General features: G+C 43.5%; 1 protein-coding gene across 1 annotated transcript in view; it reads left to right on the forward strand.

Moving 5' to 3' along the window:
* LOC126418720 (cuticle protein 19.8-like) overlaps positions 1-24,972 on the forward strand; it is an 85,990-nt gene extending 61,018 nt beyond the window's left edge. The window contains exons 3-5 of the mRNA XM_050085624.1: positions 1,606-1,701; positions 13,044-13,298; positions 22,878-24,972. Coding sequence (XP_049941581.1) covers positions 1,606-1,701; positions 13,044-13,298; positions 22,878-23,147 — 621 coding nt within the window. The 3' untranslated portion in view covers positions 23,148-24,972. The remainder of the gene's footprint in view (positions 1-1,605; positions 1,702-13,043; positions 13,299-22,877) is intronic.
* The last annotated feature ends 200 nt before the right edge of the window (positions 24,973-25,172 follow it).

Consider the following 25,172-nt stretch of genomic DNA (forward strand, 5'->3'; position numbering starts at 1 on the left):
TAATTATGCAAGAGCACTTTCCTGATCTTGCAACACGGGGAGTTATTCTGCTGGAGGATGTAATCGCCGTCCGGGAAAACCTCAAGAATGAAGGAATGCAGGTAGTCCGCAATAATGTTTACGTATAATCATCTTGGGGTTGAAGCTCTTTTCTTCCGTGTTTGCTTTAACAATATGTATGTTTTTGGATAGCGTCCGCCTTTAGCAAAACACATTTTTTGTTTTTTTACCCAAACATGTTTCACTGCAGTTGTAGCATCTTCAGTGGGCTTTTATTTTCCATCTGTTAAAGATAAAGAATGTTCTCTGGTGTTTGTATACAAGTAGTTATTAGTTTTTAAATCGTAATTATAGATATTTGAAAAAGAACACATATTTTACGAATTCATGCCTCTTTATCACATGGTGTAGTTTTTCTGATGTGTTGTGTTTCTACAGTGACCGTTTTTTACACAGTTTGTCATCTGCAACCACTTATACTTTAAAGTAGACAAATTGTTTAAGCCAAAATTACGATTTGAAAACTTGTTATTTCAATGTTTGAAATTATTTCATTCTATGTGTGTGTCTATTTACATAATGTTTCACTTACGTTTTCCTTTTAATCATCTTTATCGCTGTCGAACACTACATATTGAGTTGTCACTGTCACTGTCACTGTAACTGTTTCACTGCTTTACCAGCTGTAAAAACAAACATGGCGGGCAATGGAACAATTGAAGGTGTAAAAACAAGATGGCTGAATATGGAACAGTTGAAGGTGTTCCTGGCGGTTGTTCTGAGAGAGAGAGAGAGAGGGAGAGAGTGAGGGTGACAGTAGGTTTAGGGATTTATTTTATTTTGATTTTGTGTGTGTGTGTGTGTGTGTGTGTATGTGTGTGTGTGTGTGTGTGTGTGTGAAAAGGGAGAGAGAGAGAGAGAGAGAGAGAGAGAGTGAGGGTGGCATTAGGTTTAGGGATTTTTTTTTATTTTATATTTTTTATTTTGTGTGTGTGTGTGTGTTTGTGTGTGTGTGGGGGGGGGGGGGGGCGTTGTGAGAGCTCTATTGGTTGGTCTTGTCTAATAATTCCTTGAGGGCAGAGAACAGAGTGCCATTGCAGAGAGCTGTGTATTGATTTATCACTTGTTTGCCTTCCACTATGGCTTTTTGTATCTGACAATTTTCTTCAATTATTAGTTTTTGTGGGGGGGCTGTTGCTGCATTGGAGAATTTTCAAATCCGTACTGATGTTTGTTGGGTTATATTTCATGTCCATGAGATGTTCAGCAAATATGGAATGACAGCTGTTACTTTTTAATGCTCTTCTGTGTTCTGTGTATCTGGTATTAAAGTTTCTGCTTGTCTGCCCTATATAAACTGCTTTGCAGTCCTGGCATGTTAGTTGGTAAATACCATATGCGTTGTGTTTGTCTGTGCTTCTGTTGGTTGTCCTTAGTTTTCTCCGTGTTGAGTTGTCTGTCCTGTAGGCTATTTATAGATACAGAACACGGAATATTTTTCGCTTCTTCATACAATACTCTTAATCTTCGAATTCGTGTCTTCCTGGTCACCGGAACTGCTATGGAATGGTTGTGTGAAGACTGTTGTAATATCTTCTGTTGCAGGCGCACCAGGCCTACCGGTTCAACTACGGCGTGCGTGACCTCAGCACGGGAGACCTCAAGTCCCAGTGGGAGGCTCGTGAGGGAGGCATTGTCAAGGTAAGCTCACCAGAGGCATCCACGCCTCCGCCCTCAAAACCGCACTGCAAATCCGTATTCGAACACCATTTAAGATCTTTATAGTAAGAGACATTTTCCATAATAGTTTCTAAACTCCGTTACCTTTTCAATGATAGAATTGATACAAAAAAAAATAAAACAGTAAAATTTCAATGTACGAGGCTGTTCGGAAAGTAAGGAACGATCGGTCACGAAAAGGAAACCAAAGTAAAAATAAAAACTGTTTTATTTGCTAGGTGTTTTCTTTGATTTAAATAAGGCTTTTGACTGTGTTGACCACAAAATATTACTGCAGAAGTTGGACCATATGGAGTAAGGGGAGTAGCTTACAATTGGTTCACCTCTTACTTTAAGAACTGAAAGCAGAGGGTAATTCTCCGCAATATTGAGAGTGGTAGTGATGTTCAGTCCCAATGGGGCACTGTTAAGTGGGGCGTTCCCCAAGGGTCGGTGCTGGGGCCACTGCTGTTTCTTATTTACATAAATGATATGCCTTCCAGTATTACAGGTGATTCAAAAATATTTCTGTTTGCTGATGACACCAGCTTGATAGTGGAGGATCTTGTGTGTAATACTGAAACAGTAACAAATAATGTAGTTCATGAAATAAGTTCGTGGCTTGTGGGAAATAATTTGATGCTAAATCACAGTAAGACTCAGTTTTTACAGTTTCTAACTCACAATTCAACAGGAATCGATATTTTGATCAGAGAGAATAGGCATATTATAAGCGAGACGGAACAGTTCAAGTTCCTAGGCGTTCGGATAGATAGTAAGTTGTTGTGGAAAGCCCATGTCCAGGATCTTGTTCAGAAGCTAAATGCTGCTTTATTTACCATTAGAACAGTATCTGAAATAAGTGACACTTCAACACGAAAAGTAGTCTACTTCGCATATTTTCATACGCTTATGTCGTATGGTATTATTTTTTGGGGTAATTCTTCTGATTCAAAAAGGGTATTTTTGGCTCAAAAACTGGCTGTTCGAGCTATATGTGGTGTAAGTTCGAGAACCTCTTGTCGACCCCTATTCAAAAATCGTGGAATTCTGACATTGCCCTCACAGTATATATTTTCTTTAATGTCGTTTGTTGTTAGCAATATTAGCCTATTCCTAAGAGTTAGCAGCTTTCACTCAGTTAATACTAGCCAGAAATCAAATCTGCATGTATAATGCACTTCCTTGACTCTTGTGGAGAAAGGAGTGCAGTATTCTGCTGCATCCATTTTCAATAAGCTACCACAAGAACTCAAAAATCTTAGCAGTAGCCCAAACACTTTTAAGTCTAAACTGAAGAGTTTCCTCATGGCTCACTCCTTCTATTCTGTCGAGGAACTCCTGGAAGAGCTAAAAAATTAAGCAAATTCCAGTGTTACATTGTTGATTTTCTTCATTTAAACTTACGACTTGTCACCTGAATATGTTTTTTATATTTCATTTTATCTGTTTCTAATATCGTGTATAATTTCATGTATTGACTCGTTCCATGACCATGGAGACTTCTCCTTAATTTGGTCCCACGGAGCAATAAATAAGTAAATAAAATAAATAAAACAGTTAGCTGCACTTTCCAGCTACCTCTCTACATAGTCGCCGCTCCGACTTAGACAATTTTCTGCGCTGAACTGCAGCTCGTTGTGTGTGCCAAAATGTTGTCTTCATAGCCAGTGGTTCATTTGAGCAGATACGAAAATCAGAGGGAGCCGAGACCGGATTGTATGGTGTGTGATCAGACGCTTCCCATCAAAAACGGTGCAGAAGCGCCGTCATTGCCCCAGCGGTGTGCGACCGAGAACTGTGGTGACGGGGGAAGTGCGTGACAGTTACATTATGTGGGGTTGCATGAAATCAGGCGAAATCTCGCGGCGTTACCCATACTCGACGGGACACACTGTTTCCTAGGCATCTTTACGCGCTCACTGTGCACTTAGAACTGAGAAGAGCGACATGACTTTATCTATGGACATACCAGAGACACTGCTCGACACATCTGTGCAAAGCTTCATCGTATTTTACTGTGGTTTACATTTCGCGACAGATCGTTCCTTACTTTCCGAATAACCCTCGTATTTTAAGGAGGTGGTGCCACACAGTCCGTAGACGTTTGAATTTATATAAAAGTGTGGCACCTCAATTTGCGAGTTTTTCTTATACATTTACAGCAGTTAGCGATATACAGTCGTTTCATTTCCTAATGTTTTTCATGTGATCTTCCCAGTGATATACAGGATACCTGTGAACCGAAATTTCCTGTATAGTTTAATGAAGAAAATTTTATCAGCAGCTCTTGGCAGTGAATCATGAGGTTTTTCAGTAAAATTTCTTCGGTGTGTAGGTTTATTTCTCATCACTGCCGGTTACAAATCCAAAGTCAACTCCGGTTAGAAGAATAAAATCTATTAGTTCCTTAGTTCATTTCATCCTTATATACACTGAAGCGTCAAATAAAGTGGTATAGGCATTTGTATTGAAATACAGAGATATGTAAACAAGTTGAATACGGCGCTGCGGTCGCAACCCCTATATAAGACAAGTCTCTGGCGCAGTTGTTAGATTGGTTACTGCTGCTACAATGGCAGGTTATCAAGATTTAAGTGAGTTTGAATGTGGTGTTGTAGTTGGCGCACGAGCGATGGGGCACAGCATCTCCGAGGAAGCGATGAAGCGAGGATTTTCCCGTGCGACCATTTCACGATTGTATCAGGAAGCCGGTAAAACATAAAATCTCCGACATCGCTGTGTCGGAGAAAGATCCTGTAAGAACGGAATCAATGACGACTGACGAAAATCGTTCAACGTGACAGAAGCGCAACCCTTCCGCAAATTACTACAAATTTCAATGCTGGACCACCAACAAGTGTCAGCGTTGGAACAATTCTATGAAACACCATCGATGTGGATATTCGGAACCGAAGGCCGACTCGTGTACCCTTGACGAGTGCACAACACAAAGCTTTACCTCTATCTTGGGCCCGTCAACACCGACATTGTACTGCTGATGAATGGAAATATGTTTCCTGGTCGGACAAGTCTTGTTTCAAATGGTATCGAACTGATGGACGGTACGGGTATGGAGACAACCTCATGAATCCCCGACGCCTGCATGTCAGCAGGGGACTGTTCAAGCTGATGGAGGCTCTGCAATGGTGTGTGGCACGTGCAGTTGCAGTGATATGGGACCCCTGGTACGTCTAGATACGACTCTGACAGGTGACACGTACGTAAGCGTCCTGTCTGATCACCTGCATCTATTCATGTGCATTGTGCATTGCGACGGACTTGGACAATTTCAGCAGGACAATGCGACACCCCACACGTCCATAATTGCTATAGAGTGGTTCCAGGCAAACTATTCTGAGTTTAAGTACTTCCGCTGGCCACCAAACTCCCCAGATATGAACGTTATTGAACATAACTGTGATGCCTTGCAACGTGATGTTCAGAAGAAATTTTCACCCCCTAGAACTGTTACGGATTTATGAACCGCCCTGCAGGATTCATTGTGTCATTTCCCTCCAGCTCTACTGCAGATATTAGTTGAGTCCATGCCATGTGGTGTTGCGGCACTTCTGCGTGCTCGCGGGGGCCCTACACGATATTAGGGAGGTGTACCAGTTTCCTTGGTTCATCAGTGCACGTATTATTAAACGTAAAAAATTGACACTTTGGTCAAATCTCTTTGCAATAGAAATGTGTGCTGCATTAACCATGTGTTTTATATGGTCCGAAAGATGGTACTCCAGAGAGCGGATTTTGTAGGCCGTTTCGTTCCTTATTAATTCATCTGTCGTGATTAATTTCATCTATATCGCATTTGTAGCAACGTCACATAGCAGCGTGAGACTCAACAGGCAGTTTCCTGTAGAAAGACGGGAACAGTGCCCTGAATAATACCCTCGTAGACCGCATTTGTAAGACATACTCAATGAGTCCGAAACGTTTCTGGACTAGATTAACAAAAAATAGAGAAAAGTTAATATGACGATTTTAATAATTCGGGTGTTCTACAGTCTCCCGGCACAGAACGTTCACAGCACCACCTGAAACTGTCAGAAAAGTCCTTCTTCGAGATATTGTTCAACTTGCTCTTCACATTCGCTACTTCTTCGATTTGAAGAACCATCAGATACCCATTTTGCACCTTGCCGTGTTCTCGTCGGCTCGTGTTGAGGACACCAGGTCTTACAAAATTGTTAAGGCTTTCGTGGCCACTTGTTGACAAACTGCCTATTGGCTTCTGTCTCGGGTTCTTCGGCCGACGTTCATCTAACGATTTTTCTGACGTTTCGCCAGCACGAGTGGCTGGCATTCTCAAAGCTTCACCCTCCATTGCCGGTGGTGAACTGGAGGCGAGCTCGCGGCCGCAGACTATATGTACCTGGCGCGCCAACGTCCGAGGGCTTCTCCGCGGTCATTTCCGGTGCGGTTCTCCTCTTGCTACCTGCGGCGGTCGTTCGCTGCAGTACGGGCAGCCAGGATCCGTTTACCTTAAGGCTTTCCTCTTTCTTGTTGAAACTGCTTGCGTGTTTTTGGATTTCTACAGCTTCTCTGAACAAGCGCGTGTGGTAGTGCTTCTCTACAGCCAGAACTTCCGTGTCGGCGAATTTTATTACGTGATCGGTCTCATTCAGTGCATGCTCTGCCACGGCCGATTTCTCCACCTGCCCCAACCTGCAATGTCGCTTATGCTCTTTGATCCTGGTGTTAATTGATCGTCCAGTCATTCCGACATAAACTTTTCCGCATGTGCGTGGCATACGGTATATTCCCGACATTGCAAGTGGGTCTCTTTTCTCCTTCGCCGATCTAAGACACTCTTTGATCTTCCTTGTCGGTTTGAAAATCGTCTTTACGCCGTGTTTGCGCAATATACGGCCGATTCTGTCATCTATTAATCGATTAATCAAGGCGTCTTCTCTGCCGGCGGACATACAGAGAAACCTGCGCAACACAGAAGCCCTACCACCTCGGCTGTCTGGATTACCCAAGATCCATAAGAACAACGTTCCACTGAGACCGATCGTTAGCGCTCCTGGCTCACCAACGTATAAACTGGCGAAACACTTGGCCTCTCTGCTCTAGCCACACGTGGGGAAGACCGACACATACATTAAGGACTCAGGACATTTCATTGAGAAGCTGAAGAAACTGAAACTAGCGCCAAACGACATCCTGGTCAGTTTTGATGTTGATTCGTTATTTACGAAAGTGCCACTCAGTGACGCTCTGGAGCACATCGGTTCCATGTTCCCGCAAGACATCAAAAAGCTCTTCCATGCATGTCTCACCACGAGCTATTTCACATGGAATGGCGATTTCTACGAACAGCTGGAAGGTGTCGCCATGGGTAGTCCTCTCAGTCCAGTGGTGGCCAACTTCTTCATGGAACAATTCGAAGCACAGGCACTGGACTCGGCGACTTGCAAACCTAAGGTGTGGTACAGGTACGTCGATGATACTTTCGTGGTGTTAATTGATCGTCCAGTCATTCCGACATAAACTTTTCCGCATGTGCATGGTATACGGTATATTCCCGACATTGCAAGTGGGTCTCTTTTCTCCTTCGCCGATCTGAGACACTCTTTGATCTTCCTTGCTGGTTTGAAAATCGTCTTTACGCCGTGTTTGCGCAATATACGGCCGATTCTGTCCTTCACTCTGGCAGTGTATGGCAGAAAGGCCGTACCCGACATTTCTTTTTCTGGTTCCTTACTTCGCCGAGTGTTTGGCTCTGTTACACTTCTAATGTAATTTGTGGAGTACTCATTGCTCCGCAGAACAGTTTCCAGGTATTGCATTTCTCGTTTGAGGTGTTGAGGCTCACATATTCGTCCTGCTCTCGTTACGAGCGTACTAATCATGCCTCTTTTCTGGCTCGGGTGGTGGTTTGACAGATTGTGCAGGTATCGGTCCGTGTGTGTCGGTTTCCGATACACGCTGTGTCCCAGGTTTTCGCCGTCCCTTGTGACCAGCACATCTAGAAATGGCAGTTTCTTGTCCTTTTCTACTTACATGGTAAATGTTATGTTGGCATGGAGGCTGTTCAAGTGTCTCAGGAATTCACCGAGCTGTTCTTCACATCAGGTCTTGTCATTCGTCACCATTTTTTCGGAAAAGAACTGCCCGCGGTTTTCATTTCAATGAAGTCGCGGCACGCGTCCACAGATCGTAGCATTTCTTTGGGAGCAAAGTTCTGTGGAACAAACTTACCACACAATTTTCTCTTCTTCAAAACAGCCTGGAAAATGTAGTGAACATTTGATTTAAACGTGTTCAGTTCGTTGCTCCATTGGGATTTGTGACACAGCAATGTCCACACACTATGGCCGCACGTCCACTGCTTGGCACTGACTACTCACAAATCAGTGGGCTAACGCACAGCTGTTGTTTACAGTTGTTAGTTCAAGCTGCCACCGTAGTTATTGCGCTGACATCGTCTGTACGTCAGGAATTACATCAGTTCGGTACTTTTTGGACGGACGGTTCACATGAAGAATATATGGACGACCCATACTCTCTTCTGCAATTCCCATCCGTAGACATTAATCCGAAACTGCTGCTGGCGTCTAGACAAGTCTATAAAGACGATTTGCATACACCCATAAATGCTGACTGTGAAAAAAAATACGCTACTGAAATTTATTGTTTGTAATTTCCAGCTTCACTTCGACACTCGTAGAATTTGAAGTTTCAGTAATAAGACAGAAAACAAGGACTTTTTGACGTGTGTGTAACGGAATATTTTGTTCTTTTTTATGTTCGGAATCCATACCCAGAGCTCGTTCAAGTACTTCCGATACACTCCCCGCACACTCATTTTTTGATTGGCTTCCTCCTTCTCCAAATACAGAGTTAGTTATTTATGTTCTGTGGGCCATAACAATCTACGATGGACATGTTTTTTTGTTTAAAAATAAGATACATTTCCTCTGTGAAAATATGTCTACATTATAATCATTTACATAATTGAATTTTTACTTTAATCTTAATCTAAAATAAGAATTAACAAATGCAGTTCAATCACACGCTGATATAATCTATTCACCTAGACAGCAGAAGCAGCTGTCAAGCACAAATGATTTCAACTTTTTTTTAAAACAGTTTCATTGTGTCAGTACCTTTAATTCACAACATAGGTCGTCAAATATTTTTATAGCTCCATACTTCGCGCTTTTCTTTGAAAGAGTGAAGCTACTTTCTAGAAAGAGTAACTATTTTTTTCTTGGTACTACATTTTTTAACACTACAACTACTCTGAAATTTGAACTGATTCTTCCCCATAAAATTCATAAGAGAGTAAATGTGATGCGAGTCTGCCCCTAGTATAGCTAATTTTTTTAAGCAGTTATCTACGTGAATTATGAGGATGGACACCAGGTATTTCATCACCAAAAATCTGCACTTAAACGTTGAGCAAATTTTGCTGCGCACTTGCGTTAGATAAATTTTTTAATGTATGTCTTCCAGGTCAGTAAGTGATCAATACGCATACACGGGAATTTCTAAAATTGTATTTAACGTACATACTTTGCTCATGCTCTGTTATTAATGATCATTGCCTCGTACGAAATTAAAGCAACCGTGCTTTTGTCTTTCAATTGACAGGCAATGTAATGAGACAGGTACAATAATCTTATTAAATATTTAATGCAATGGTCCCTGCGTTGCTACACTCCAATTAGACATGACTGCGATGCCCACATTATGAGCGAGGAGTACAATTATGCTTTATCCACATTTGATGTAAGATCGTGTATGAGTAACAAGAACGGGACTGGCCTCAATAGTGAACTTTGCGGGGCACCAGAAGTTGTTTGTCCTTACTCTGGGTATGGTCCAGTATGGAAACTGCATGAGGCATTTACTTATAGCCTCTGTTGCCTTTTAGCTAAATAAACCGATGGGAAAAAATGGCAACACCAAGAAGGAGTTGTACGACATGCGCGGAAGCTGGTTGGCTTGTTTCTGCATCTGAAAGATGATGTCTGTTCAGATTTGACGCCAGCCGCATGAAGGTGGCGTTAGTAGGACCACGATGAGGACGTAAATTACGTTTGCTTTAAATACACGCTGTAACGGTCGTGAGCGGTAGTTACTCTTGAGGCTGGGCGTGATGACTTGATGTTAGTGAGGAATGATTTTAAAGTGACAAAGACGCCATTATCAACAACTCACTGAGTTGGAAAGAGGTCGTGTAACAGGACTACAAGAAGCTGCCTGTTCCTCATGTGGTATTGTAGAAAGACTTGGCAGGATGTAGCTACTGACTGATAGCACCGGTGGTTGCGGCACGGTCGCAAGAAGACCGGGCTCCAGACGCCACGTGTCACAACCGAGAGGGAGGACCATCGTGTTCGGCGCATGACTCTGGTACATGGTACTAAAATGGTTCAAATGGCTCTGAGCACTATGGGACTCAACTGCTGTGGTCATAAGTCCCCTAGAACTTAGAACTACTTAAACCTAACTAACCTAAGGACAGCACACAACACCCAGCCATCACGAGGCAGAGAAAATCCCTGACCCCGCCGGGAATCGAACCCGGGAACCCGGGCGTGGGAAGCGAGAACGCTACCGCACGACCACGAGATGCGGGCGGTACATGGTACTCCATCTGCAGCAGCAATCTGTGCAGCAGTTGGCACTGTAGTGACATAACGCTGTTGCTGATTGTGGTGTCAAGCGAGAGCTCATTGAAGCGCAAGGCGGACCACTGACGTGTTTTCTGATGAAATCTGGTTCTACTTCGGTGCCAGTGATGGCCCAGTATTGGTTTGAACCAGAACAGTTGAGGGCCTGCAACCATCCTGTGTGCATGCTGGACCTACACCTGGAATTGGGTCTGGGGTGAGATTTCTTATAACAGCAGGAGCACTCTCGTGGTTATCCCATGCTCTCTGAGTGCAAATCTGTACGCCAGTCCGGTGAATCGACCTGTTCTGCTGCCAGTCATGAACAGCATTGCAGCGGGTGTTCTCCAACAGGATAACGATCGACCACGCACCGCTGTTGCAGCCCAACATTCTACAGTGTGTTGAAAGATCCCCTGGGCCAGCTCGATCACGAGATCTATCCCAAGTCGAGCACATATGGGACCTCATCGGACGACAACCAGCACTAACCGTCCCTGTATTGACCGTCCAAGTACAACAGGTTTGGAACCCCATCCCCATAAATTGGCATCCAACACCTGTACGACACAATGCATACACGTTTGTATGCTTGCATTCAACATTCTGGCGGTTACACTAGTTATTAATGAACCAGCATTCCACATTTGCAAAGACTAATCTCGCGCTTACATTAACCAGTGATCTTGCAACGTTAATCACGTACATATGTTACCAACACGAATGTATTCCCGAAATTTCATTACTTCTACAGGGTGACACACGGGAGACGGACTGTTTTTAATAAAAAAAATACTCAGCCAAATTTAAAATTAATGCATGTTTATTTACACAAAATCAAATCTCATTATTTTCCATTTTAGTTAACAAAGTTATTTGTGAAAAATAATGTCGTCAATGTGACGTCCATCATTTCGAATGCAGGACTCTATCACACTGACTAAAATCTCTGCAGGGAGGGTAGCAATTTCTTGAATGATCGCATTCTTCATCTCGTCCAGATTTCGTGGTTTGTGGTTATAGACATAGTTCTTAAGGTACCCCCACAGAAAAAAGTCACATACTGAAAAGTCGGGAGACGTGGTAGGCTAAGGAACATTGCCAAAACGTGAGATAATCCGGCCAGGAAACATGCGTCTAAGAACTGTCATTGAAGTGTTTGCGGTGTGCGATGTTGCCCTATCCTGCTGAAAACAAACGCGTTTTAAAGGGATTCGCCGTCTTCTTAGTTCTGGTTTCAAGAATATCTCAAGCATACGAATGTTCAAATGGTTCAAATGGCTCTGAGCACTATGGGACTTCACTTCTGAGGTCATCAGTCCCCTAGAACTTAGAACTACTTAAACCTAACTAACCTAAGGACATCACACACATCCATGCCCGAGGCAGGATTCGAACCTGCGACCGAAGCGGTCGCGCGGTTCCAGACTGTAGCGCCTAGAACTGCTCGGTCGCCCCGGCTGGCCATACGAATTAAGAGTAACTGTGGCCCCGTTCTCTTCAAAAAAATAAGGTCCAATAATGCCAACAGAGCCAAGAGCACATCAGACTGTTACTTCTTCTGTGTGTAGAGAACGCTGGTGGATAAGGTGTGGATGGTCTGGAGCCCAGTAACGTAGGTGTTGCTTATTCACGGTCCCGTTTAAATAAAAATGAGCTTCATCGCTCTCAATAAAATTTCATTTTCATTCGATCCCAAAATCACTTGCATTCTGTAAGCGAAGTCTTCTCGTAAGAAAAATGTGTATGAAATCTTATGGGACCTAACTGCTAAGGTCATCAGTCCCTAAGCTTACACACTACTTAACCTAAATTATCCTTAGGACAAACACACGCACCCATGCCCGAGGGAGGACTCGAACCTCCGCTGGGATCGGTGGCACAGTCCATGACTGCACCGCCTTAGACCGCTCCTCGTAAGGCAAAATCAATTCCCTTAAGTTGTTGGACAATGAGCATTTTGTAGGGATGGAATTTTAATTATTTATGCAAAATTCGTCTAACCGATTCCCGATTGATTCGTAACTCTCTAGCATGACGTCTAGCTGACCGTTCTGGGCTTCTGACTGCCGCTTGCCTTGCCCTTTCATCATTTTCTGGTGTCGTTACTCTGCGTCTCGGGCCAGGATGCTTCTTATCCAGTATGTTTCCAGTATGTTTGATCTGAAGTTTTCCACCCATCTGAGGATTGTGTTATGGCTCGGAACAGCTCCATGTCGACCGACATTAAACCGCCCACGAAACAATCGCTGCGTAGCAATAATAGACTCACCATTTTTCACGAAACTGTCATAGACAAACACTCCACGTTGAAAGTTCCACTGCTCCATAGTCACTGAGTAAACGAAATGGCGCCTTGTGTGGATCAGAACTATCCCCAGCACGACCACCTCCCACCACCGCGCCCTCAGTACTACGCAGATCAAAACCGTCCGTCTCCCATGTGTCACCCTGTATATCAATTAATTTTTGGTGTTGCGATTTTTTTTCAGTGTATAACGTTAACTGCTTGCTCGCTGTGTCATGAAATGCTGTAGTGTGTATAGTCAAACACTGTAGAGAGATGCAATAAGATTTTTAGAGTGCTGTGGACGAGAGTGGTGTTTACAGGTAATTTGGCAGATAATCGTGCAGCGAGGAGTTGTAGCCGTGTTATTCACTTGAACCTGGGGACATTTTGTGTGTCCTCAGGGCAGCTACAGCGTGCTGGACGCCGACGGGTCGGTGCGCACCGTGAGCTACACGGCGGACGACGTGAACGGCTTCAACGCGGTGGTCACCAAGTCGAACCCCGGCGCGCACCCGCCCGCGGTGCCTCCTGTGCTCGTGCAGAAGCCTGTCGTCGTGGCCAAACCCCTGCCGCCCCCCGTGGTGGTCGTCACGCGGCCGCCCCCGCCGCCACCCACTACGGTGCTCGTCACCCCCAGGCCGCAGCCGCCCGTCATAGTAAGTACCGAGACCCGTATTGCAGGTACAGCCCGTCTCTATGGAAATAACCGGCGCCTACTAAAGATCATACCTTAACAATTTTGTTAAGGTATATATTCTTCAGACCAAAACATTCTGCCTTATCATCTTCACTGTTAAGCTGAGTTTTAGAAAACAAATGAAAGGAGCTGCAGTTTGAATTTGAACAACCTGAATGTTAAACGAATATTTCTTCTTATTATTTTCCTGGCCTTTATCCCGTATCTTCACGGAGTCGGCATGTTAATTTATGGATTTTGCAATGCAAAATGGAAAATTTACCCCCCCCCCCCTTTCTCCAAATTATCTGCGTCTAGTGTTATACCATGCGAAAGTGTGCAAATATCTTCTAAATTATTGCGAATCGTGTAAGAGAGCGGGAGGTTGGTTCTATCTAGGTATTCATTTAGTCGGATGTGGGAAATAGCCTAAAAGCTATGTCCAGATTGGCTGACACACCTGTTGTCCTCATTAACCGTTCAGACGGATTCGATCAGAGGGCCGTCGGACCTCGTCGAAATCAGAGTACGGCCTGCTAAGTAACGCGCGCAGCTGTCTTGGCGGGTCACAAAGCTAAACGAATAACTCTGCGACAGAAATCGAGTGAAATTAGGAAAATCGAATGGAATTAGGGCAATCTGAGTAACTTTTGCAGTCGATTTTGCTACGCTTGCAAAAAACCTAACGTAAGTAGTTACTCAGTGAAATCTGGAGAAAAAGCCAATAGATCTCCTTTCAGAATTTAAATTTTAAAAAAGAATCATGGCAAACATATAAAATACACCAAAATACACTAAACACAAATAAGTAAAATAACATGAGTTCTTGTTTTGTTGTTGTCTTCAGTCCTGAGACTGATTTGATGCAGCTCTCCATGCTACTCTATTCCGTGCAAGCTTCTTCATCTCCCAATACCGACTGCAACCTACATCCTTTTGAATCTGCTTAGTGTATTCATCTCTTGGTCTCCCTCTACGATTTTTATCCTCCACGCTGCCCTCCAATACTAAATTGGTGATCCCTTGATGCCTCAGAACATGTCCTACCAACCGATCCCTTCTTCTAGTCAATTCTGTTCAATACCTTCTCATTAGTTATGTGATCTACCCATTTAATCTTCATCATTCTTCTGTAGCACCACATTTCGAAAGCTTCTATTCCCTTCGTCTAAACTATTTATCGTCCACATTTCACTTCCATACATGCTACAATCCATATAAATACTTTCAGAAACGACTTCCTGACACTTAAATCTATACTCGATCTTAACAAATTTCTCCTCTTCAGAAACGCTTTCCTTGCCATTCCCAGTCTACATTTTATATCCTCTCTACTTCGACCATCAGCAGTTATTTTGCTCCCCAAATAGCAAAACTCCTTTACTACTTAAAGTGTCTCATTTCCTAATCTAATTCCCTCAGCGTCACCCGACTTAATTCGACTACATTCCATTATCCTCGTTTTCCTTTTGTTGATATTCATCTTATACCCTCCTTTCAAGACACTGTCCATTCCGTTCAACAGCTCTTCCAAGTCCTTTGCTGTCTCTGTCAGAATTACAATGTCATCGGCGAACCTCAAAGGTTTCATTTCTTCTCTATGGATGTTAATACCTACTCCAAATTTTTCTTTTGCTTCCTTTACTGCTTGCTCAATATACAGATTGAATAACATCGGGGAGAGTCTACAACCCTGTCTCACTCCCTTCCCAACCCTGATTCCCTTTCATGTCCCCCGACTCTTATAACTGCCATCTGTTTTCCGACAAATTGTAAATAGCCTTTCGCTCCCTATATTTTACCCTTGCCACCTTCAGAATGATTCGTAAACTGAAATATCTTTGAGAAACAATATAGTGCTACGGGATAGGAGGATTTGCAATAAATGAAAGAATAATTCATGAAGAAGGGGCATATGCTCTAACTAATATGTCTACGATTAAAAAGGTATCTCTATAATTACGTAACTAAAACATTTTTCGACTCCGATAACACCAGAATGTATATATGCGTGTTAATGCTTAACGATGAATTGTGAGCTGAACAGAACACAGAAAGAGGAGGAGGAGAAGGAGATTAGTGTTTAACGTCCTGTCGACAACCTATTCATTACAGACGGAGCACAAGCTCGGATTGGGGAAGTTCGGACGCGCCCTTTCGAAGGAACCATTCCTGCATTTGCCTTAAGCGATTTAGGGAAATCGCGTTTGAACCGTCGTCCTCCCCAATGCTAATCAAATGTCGTAAACCTTTACTACCTCGCTCGGTAACAGAATAGCAGTTACTCGTGCGATGGATTATTAGAAAAGTAATGGATGCAAAACAAACTAAATATGGTTGAAACAAGAAAAATAATGAATATTAAAATATACAGAAAATATCAGAAGTGATGTAGAGGCGAAGGTTAATATTTCTTGAACACCTCTACCCAATGAATGACAACAGGCAAACAGAGCAAATATTCCTGCGTTACTGGGAAAGAAGTCAAGAACTGCGTGGATTACAGACATGATATAAGAACTGGAAAGTGACAATATCAAAGAATAGTAAATAACAGAAAGAAACTTTGTAAGAACCAAACATTAAATTCAGAAGGCTTTCAAGGCAGAAAACATACTAAATCAGGAACGACATTCAAAGAAGAAATAAATAGATAACACGCGAATAATTTGGAAAATGGAATGGTGGAAAAATAATGGAAAAATGAGAAAGGAAAAGGAAGAAGAGGAGCTGAAGTTAAAGTGATCCCACTTGGTGTACGAAGATAAAAAATAATAAGAACAGTAGAGACAGAAATGAAGGAATGCTTTGAGACAAAATTTTGATATATCCAGAGCCGTTTTGATTAACAGAGCTAAGAGCTAACAATAACAATAAAAGCTAATGACAACAGAACCACTAGAAGTGCGCTAAATGGAGATATTATGGCATAGCGAGTTCTAATGGAGAGAAATACAGACTGCCTCTATTAGGGTCTTTGGGAGATGAGAAAGAGCAGTTGGGAGACGAAGGTACTTGTCTACAATTGGGTGAAGGATGCGTACAGAAACAAAGGTAGACTTTCTTGTTGGTTTAGTATATAATTCATTAGGTGCCTTTTGAACATAGAGATGTGATTCTGTTCTCTGATACAGTAAAGAAATAATTCGAAACTCAAGTTCCTGCTACCAGAAACGATTCAGAAAAATCGGCTTGTAATGGAGTGGGACTGAGGATATTTTGCTCTTATGGAATCGAATGTTTCTGGTGTGTGGTTCTGACCAATGTGTTATAGTCAACGACAGGAAGTGTAAAGCAAAGAGGGTGTATGAATATCTTTTTGTACTTATGGACGTAGACAGTACAACCGTGCACAACGTGGTGAAGTACACTCATGTGCCAGCACATTACTACCGCCTGTTTAATGGCGTGTTGCTCTACCACTGGACTGCAATACTGGAGTGATGCTGTGTGGCAGGATTCGGAGATTCCTCGGTAATTTCACGAAGGTATGTGGTCCCGGAAGTCTAAGCAACGCACAGATCACGCAGTTCCCGAAAATTGCGGGCCGTTGGTTTGAGGGCGTGGGTCTGGGGCCCGGTAACGTCTCACATGTGTTCCATCGGGTTCAGATCACGCGAATCTGGTGGCCAAGACATCAACTTGAGTTCACTATCACACTTCTTTAACCGCTACAGCAGTATCACGACTCTGATCTTGTTACACAGAGGCTTATCCTGCTGGAGTATGCCGTGGCCGTCGGGGAACACATCAAACATGGAAGAATGCAGGTAATCCGTAAAAATGCTCACTATACCACAGTTCTCATTCTGCCTCCGGTTACTATTACAAGTAGTATGGAAGCACAGGTGACTGTCCCACATACCACAGTACTGTTCCCGTCGGCCTGTGTTTGTGACGCACTGCATATTCCGAGCAACCGTTCGCCTGCACAGCGGCGTATCCGAACACAACCACCAAACTGGTGAAACAAGAAATGTGGTTCATCCGATCACGCGACACGTTTCCATTTATCCGTTCCAATCTCTACGCTTCCCTGCCCATTGAAACCATATCTGAAGATGTCGTTTGGTCAACATGGTAACACATGCGGGTCGACTGCTGCGGAGCTTCATGTTCAACAACGTGCGGTTAAGGTGTGTTCAAAACATTTGTGCCTGCATGGGCATCATACTCTGTCATCAGATCTACCATAGATCGCTGCCTAGTCTGCTTTACAGAGCTGGCAAGCCTCCGTCCTTCACGTTCTGTGATGAGTTTTGGTTGTCCAACACCCTTTCGTCCACTCGCGAGTTGACCATGCATCAACAACTTTCCATAAGTGCTTAGGACAGTAGCACGCGAATCGCCTACCAGCTTAGTCATTTCCGATATGCTCGCTCGACCGGACCACGACAATTTTTCCATTTTAAAAGTCGTTAGGTTTTCATCCAATATTACGTCTGCCAGGCACTTAAATGTGATTTGCAGAGTATCCGTGTAGATGTAGTCTCTACCCAGAGGGAGAAATGTTTGTGTTCATCCCATTTTGGATTAAAGATGGGATTCTCGTAGTTTAGGGCTAATGCGTCTTGATGACCAGCCAGAACAGGTTGGGTTTTCAACGAAGTGAGCTTTAACACTACACACCTTGCCAGCTTTGATAAACCGTACAGGGCAACATTAACGTTTTCGATAACTGTCTTCTGATTAACTGGTTTAGCAGTTAAGTCTAAATCGAGAGCAGCAGTATTCAGATGGCATTTACAGAGTGCAGGACTCACGACAGGACTCTGACGTTCAATGAAAATAGTATCAGACCTATCATCGAGCACTGAGGAAAGCCTGATATTAGCTGTCTTCTTTGCGAATTGATAGTCTAAACATGAGGCATTGCTGCCGAGATGTCAAACACGAGGGAAATCATTGTAACGTACGTGGAGCATAATTAAGCTGCAAAGTTTCGCAAGTAAAATGTTGAAGTTAACAATATGAAAGTTTTTGTTGAAATCTAAAAAGCGTATAGAAGTCACCTCTCGCTTAGCTCCGAAGTGGCTCACTCCGGGTTCATTGCAGAAAAACAGCGCCCACATAGACAATGAACACCATGCTTACTACTAATAACATAAATTCACTCTTCTCCGTCTTGAAGCATAAATTCACAAGAACGCGATTATACAGGGTGTTTATAAATGAATATCGGTGTATGAACGCTTTATAATATTTATTATATTAAACTTACAGTTATAAACGATCTGTCAAATGAACGAGCAACTCAGTTTTAACAAGAACCTAATCAATGTTCAATGTGAGCACCATTTGTCACACGGCACACATCAAGTCTAGGGACGAGTTCTTCCCAAACGTTGATAAGTGTGTCTTCAGTGATTGTAGCAACAGCTACTTCAATCCGGTTTCTTAATTCCGGGAGGTCTGCTGGTAGCAGAGGCACGTACACACGATCCTTGACGAAGCCTCAAAGGAAAAAATCGCATGGCGTTAGGTCGGGTGAACGTGGAGGCCATGCAAAGCAATCCCCGTCATTGGGCCTCTTGCGACCTACCCAGCGCTTGGGTACAGTGAAGTTCAACCAATCGCGTACTTCGCTATGCCAGTGCTCACACTGAACGTTTGTAAAGGTTCTTGGTAAAACTGTTTGAGTTGCTCTTTCATTTGACATATCATTTATAACTGTAAGTTTAATGTGATAAATATTATAAAGCGTTAACACCTCGATATTCATTTATAAACACCCTGTAGTTTATCAGTCGAAGGCTCTGTCTTACTAGACACTTCTGATAGTTTAAGCCAGACTTTAACTGTTTACCTAGAATAACGTGTCAAAGTCTTAACACCCACAGTGTGAGACGACTGTTCTAGGCCTTTCAGTCTGGAACCACGCAACCGCTACGGTCGCAGGTTCGAATCCTGCCTCGGGCATGGATGTGTGTGATGTCGCTAGGTTAGTTAGGTTTAAGTAGTCCTAAGGTCTAGTGGACTGATGACCTCAGATGTCAAGTCCCATGGTGCTCAGAGCCATTTCAACCATTTGAGACGACTGTCTCTATACATAATCACAGTAATGAGCCAAGATACCGCGAAGTCCAATAGACCCGAGCGTTGGAAGCCAAGGCACTGCGTAGCCCACACGAAGAGTGCTGATAGCTCCACGCAGATCCAGAAGACGGCGATCCCAGGTTCACTGGCTGGGTGCAACTGTCGGATCTTGGCCGTGCGACAGCTTAAGTACCGGCAGGCAGATGCACTGTTCGCAAATTATTAGGTTGGTGCATAAGTACGTGTCTTTTCTGTTTTTCATGTTAGTATTCTGGTTGCTATGAGTTTATTTATCGACTGCCATTTTTTATTTGTAGTTCACTGTTGCTATTTGAGTTTACAGATTGTCACTTCGACATTTGAAGAGAGTGAGTGGAGCAGTGGAGGCTAGAAAATGGAATTCCAAGTGGAGAAACCGGAACATTTCCGACGTATCCTTCTGTTTGAGTTCAGTAGAGGGGCGACAGTAGCGGAGCAGCCAGAAACATTTGCGTTGTGTGTGGGGGTAATGCCATTGGACAGAACACCGCATGAAAATAGTTTCCTCGTTTTAAGGAAGATCATTTTGACATTAGTGAATCTCCACATTCAGGAAGACCTTCGCGGGTTGATGAAGATCGTTTAAACGCATTAATCCACAATAATCCACATCACTGTAGTTGAGAACTAGCAAATATGATGAACTGCGATCATTCCAACCATCCTGCGAAATTTGCATGGAGTGGGGAAGGTTAAAAAATCCGGTTGTGTGGGTACCGCCTGCTCTAAGCCGAAAATCACAAAAGTAGTGAATGGACATTCGTGCATCCGGCAGTCCTGATTTACGTTTCCGTTATTTCCCGAAATCGCTTCAGGCAAAAGCCGGGATGGTTCCTTAGAAAGGGCACAGCCGATTTCTTTCCCCATCCTTTCTTAATCCGAGCTTGTGCTCTGTCTCTAATGACCTCGATGTCGAGGCGTTCCACAAGGAAGTGTTATAGGCGCTCTATTGTTCCTGACCTATTTTAACGACATAGGAGACAATCTGAGTAGCCGTCTTAGATTGTTTGCAGATGGTGCTGTCATTTACCGTCTTGTAAAGTCATCAGATGATCAAAACGACTTGCAAAAGGATTTAGATAAGATATCTGTATGGTGCGAAGTGGCAATTGACCCTTAATAAGGAAGAGTGTGAAGTTACTCACATGAGTGCTAAAAGAAATCAGATAAATTTCAATTACGCGATAAGTCACACAAATCTGAAGGCTGTAAGTTCAACTAAATACTTAGGGATTACAACTACAAATAACATAAATTGGAATGATCACATAGATAATATTGCGCGTAAAGCAAACAAAAGACTTCGATTCATTGGCAGAACACTTAGAAGGTGCAACAGGTCTACTAAAGAGATGCTTACACCACGCTTGTCCGCCCTATTCTGGACTGTTGCTGTGCAGTGTGGGATCCTCATCGGGTGGGACTGACGAATGACATCGAAAAAGTACAAAGAAGGGCAGCTCGTTTTGTATTATCGCGAAATAGGGGAGATAGTGTTACAGACATGATACGTGAATTGAAGTGGCAATCATTAAAACAAAGGCGTTTATAGTTGCGACGGGATCTTCTCATGAAATTTAAATCATCAGTTTTCTCCTCCGATTGCGAAAACATTCTGTTGGCACCCACTTACACAGGGAGAAATGATCATCACGATAAAATAAGAGAAATCAGGACTCGCACAGAAAAATTTAAGTGCTCGTTTCTCCCGCATAGAGAAACAGCTTGAAGGTGGTTCATTAAACCCTCTGCCAGGCACTTTATTGTGAATAGCAGAGTAATCACGTAGATGTAGATGTAAATACTAACCTCCTCGTTCTCCTCCTCTCGCTATATACGCATCTCTGCTTGCTTTTCATCAATGCCTCGTGAACAACATCGACCATTCCTATCCTGTATCGTTACTGATGACGAGAAATGGTTTTTTTGTGTAACATAAGGAAAATAAATGCATAGCTGAGTCCATACAAAGATCTGCGCGCATGCACAGAAGATAATGTTGTACATGTTGCGGAACAGTGACGGTGGAGTGTGCCCAAGGCGTAACCACCACTGATGACATTTACTTTCAACAACATAGACATCATGCAAATGCAGTCCAAGAACAACGACCAGGAAGACAGCGTGAAGTGATGCAACTCCACCACAACGCCCGCCTCATTCTGCTAGACCGACAAAAAAAACAGTTACAGGAGTTGTACTGGGTAGTCATCCCGCAGCTACCTCATTTATCTGATCTTGTACCCTCAGATTTTCACATGTTCTGCTCTCTGCCGAACAGGGAACTTCCTTTCCGAATGAAAATGGACTCCGAACGTGACTCAACGAGTTCTTCTCCTCAAAACCACGTTATGTCTACAATCGCGAAATCGAAAAGCCATCCCAGCATTGGCAGACTGTTGCAAATAGTGAAGGAGAGTATATCAATGATGAATAAAGTCTCTGTTATTTGTATCTGTGGTAGATTAAAACAGTGTGCCGTACCGACACTCAGACTCAGGACCTTTGCCTTTTGTGGGCAAGAGCTCTACCGTCTGAGCTACCCAAGCACGACTCACTCCCCGTCCTCACAGCTTCAGTTCTGCCAATACCTCGTCTCCTACCTTCCAAACTTCATAGAAGCTCTTCTGCGAACCCTGCAGAACTAGCACTCCTGGAAGAAAGGATACTTCGGAGACATGGCGTAGCCACAGCCTCGGGGATGTTTCCAGAATGAGATTTTCATTCTGCAGCGGAGTGTGCGCTGATATGAAACTTCCTGGCAGATTAAAACTGTGTGCCAGGCCGAGACTCGAACTCGGGACCTTTGCCTTTCGCAGGCAAGTGCTCTACCTGCAAGGTTCGCAGGAGAGGTTCTGTGAAGTTTGGAAGGTAGGAAACGAGGTATTGGCAGAATTGAAGCTGTGTGGATGGGGCGTGAGTCGTGCTTGGGTAGCTCAGATGGTAGAGCACTTGCCTGCGAAAGGCAAAGGTCCCGAGTTCGAGTCTCGGTCCGGCACACAGTTTTAATCTGCCATGAAGTTTCGCACTCCGCTGCAGAGTGGAAATCTCATTCTGTATCTGTGGTGTTTATTGAACTTACGGTAAAAAGCTATAAACTTATGCACTAACCTAATATTTGTAGCTACATCTGTGGCAGAGGTAAATAAGCTCGCACTAGCTGCGTCTCCTACGAGCAATGTTATTGTTATTGTTATTGACACTCTGACACACACTGATTTGCTTGCATTGTCGTGGCCCCTGTGCTCTAGGGGGTAGGCAGCTCGCCGTGCAGTACTGCCTTGCTGGTGGGCTGTGTGCCCCGACGTAGCAAACATCAGCCCGTCTGATTCCACTAGCATAATACAGAAAGCCCCATTGTCAGTTTGTGTTAACTGTAGAACGAAGCTACTCTGTAATGTGTATTTCAATTATTGACGTAAATTCAGGATTCCTTGCGGCTTGCTGAGAGATGGCGCGTAATGTGATTGTGGTTGCTCTGCAGGTGAGTGTGGCGAAGCCCGTGCTGCCAGCATATGTGCCGCGGCCGACCGTCGTCGTGCCCGCTGCGCAGCGGCCGTCGCTGACCAATCAGGGGCCGGTGCTCTTCCCACCGAACGCTGAGGACGCGCAGCAGCAGCCGGCGCGCCCTGCCGGCGTCAGCTCGGCGCAGCAGCAGCAGCTGCTCTTGCAGCAGCTGTACGAACAGCAGCAGCAGCAACAGCAGCAGCAGTACCCACAGCAGAGCTACGGATACGGCTACAGTGCCTACTGAGGACTCTCTGACCTGACCACCGCTGCTGACGTACACCATGACTGGCTTTGACTACCTACTCTGCTCCCTTGACACCTGCTGCTACTGCTATAACTGTGTGACTTTCAGCAACAGGTCCCCTACTAGCCTCCACTGGACTTAGGAGGGGTACATATGACCATAATAACGACTGAGGATTCTGCAGAGAAGCAGAAATGCTAGACACAACAGTACAACGAAATCATCCGTCAGCTGTCCATGCGTTATCCAACCTCCCTTTCTCTCACTAAACTAACTTCACTCATTCCACAATCCCTGCACCCGGAGATGTCGACAGCAGACCTTTAGGCACCTGTGTTACAGCCTCGCCTAAACTACTAACACTGCCCCATTTACCAAATTGACGGTGTGATGGTTGATATCTGTCTGAAGGACTACTCGTGTTGCACATGTACACAGGACACTTTTATTTTACCGTTCCTGTCTGCCCTCTGACATCAGACATCTTGTGGCGCACCCATATTAAACACCTAAAGCCTGTGAATCAGACCACCAATTAATTCTGTCTGTTCTTCAGTGCTTCTTCTCAGCTTAGTTCATTTTTCTTCTAGTGATCTGAAATCGTTGATGAATTGTTGAAACAGCTCACAAAAGTTGCTCACTAGCATGTCCTAAGCCCATAATCAGTGATGTGAAATTGTTGATGAATTGTTGAAACAGCTCACAAAATTTATTTACTAGCGTACTCCATGCTGAGAGCTACACCAAACGTACTGTGTGGCGAAATAAATCAAGGTATTAACGCAATTCTACATTTAGCTGTACAAATAGGCGAACTGTCATCTTCATTTCAGTTCGCCAGCATCATTAATCTTCCACACTACCTGCTTCGCTCTCAAAGAGATATTTTGAGTGAGTACGCTTATTAAATTTCCTGCAGCCAAACTCTAGATTCACAATCTAGATTCACAATCTAGATTTCTCCAGCAGAACTAATATTTCCCCCCAGATCACATCTATCACAAATTGGTTACCACAGGATTGAAAACTGATGTCAGCAGATCACCTCTTACGAATTTGGATCAGTCATTATTCAAGGTTCACATGTAACAACACAGATATTTCGAAATTATTGATAGGTTTAGAAAATTTCTCAATCAGCGGGAGAGCTGTGTGACTAAATTACCTTAAGGACACAGACGATATGTTTTAGGTCAAAACTTAAGAATGTACAATACAATGAAACAATCAGGTCGTGTACACGTGTTTATTCTCACAAGATCCAACGATAAGCCACTTGCTTCTCCGTAGTGGTTAGCTGCACCAGCTTCCCGAAACAATCTGGACTTATTGTTCGTTTACAGGCGGCAGTGGGCTGTGTCACAATCAGCTATATATGTGTGTCTGAAATCCATATAATGATAGATTCAGAAACGGAAGTAGAAATCAATGGTGAGCCAACTTATAACGTCACACAGTAAGAGAGTTTCCTTGCCTGACAATATAAGCTTGTAACTATCCCTTACCCAGAAAGAAAAGTTTCCTATCCGACAATGGACTTTTCACCAGAGGACATATTCAGAGCTTCACATTCGGCCTTTTTATCAGTGCATATTATACGTCCAAGAAGAACATGTTGCTGCAATGAAAGCAGTTCGAGACAGCATGGGCATTAATCAGCTGCTGTTCCATTCAAACTATTAACTTAACACTCTCCACATTGACAGCTGACGTACATCACTCAAAAGACATTTGTAATCGTCGCCAAAGACGACAGTGAAGAAAGCATCTTCTTCACAGTCATCTCCATCATGTGCAATATTAACAAATGTGCTACTCATGGAAATTTTATTTTGTAATTGTTTTATTTTTATTATTTATAATTTAATTATTCAACGTTTTATACACAAAATATTGTAATAAATTATTTTTTAAATCGTAGCTTCCTTTCGTTGCATTTTATTGCGGTATACCCTGATGCTCATTCCTATCCAAAGCTGCATAACTGAACTTTGACCGTGAAGATGTACTTGAAAAATCTCAGAG

This window comes from Schistocerca serialis, chromosome 9, assembly GCF_023864345.2.
Source record: "Schistocerca serialis cubense isolate TAMUIC-IGC-003099 chromosome 9, iqSchSeri2.2, whole genome shotgun sequence".
In the NCBI taxonomy this organism is placed as follows: domain Eukaryota; kingdom Metazoa; phylum Arthropoda; class Insecta; order Orthoptera; family Acrididae; genus Schistocerca; species Schistocerca serialis.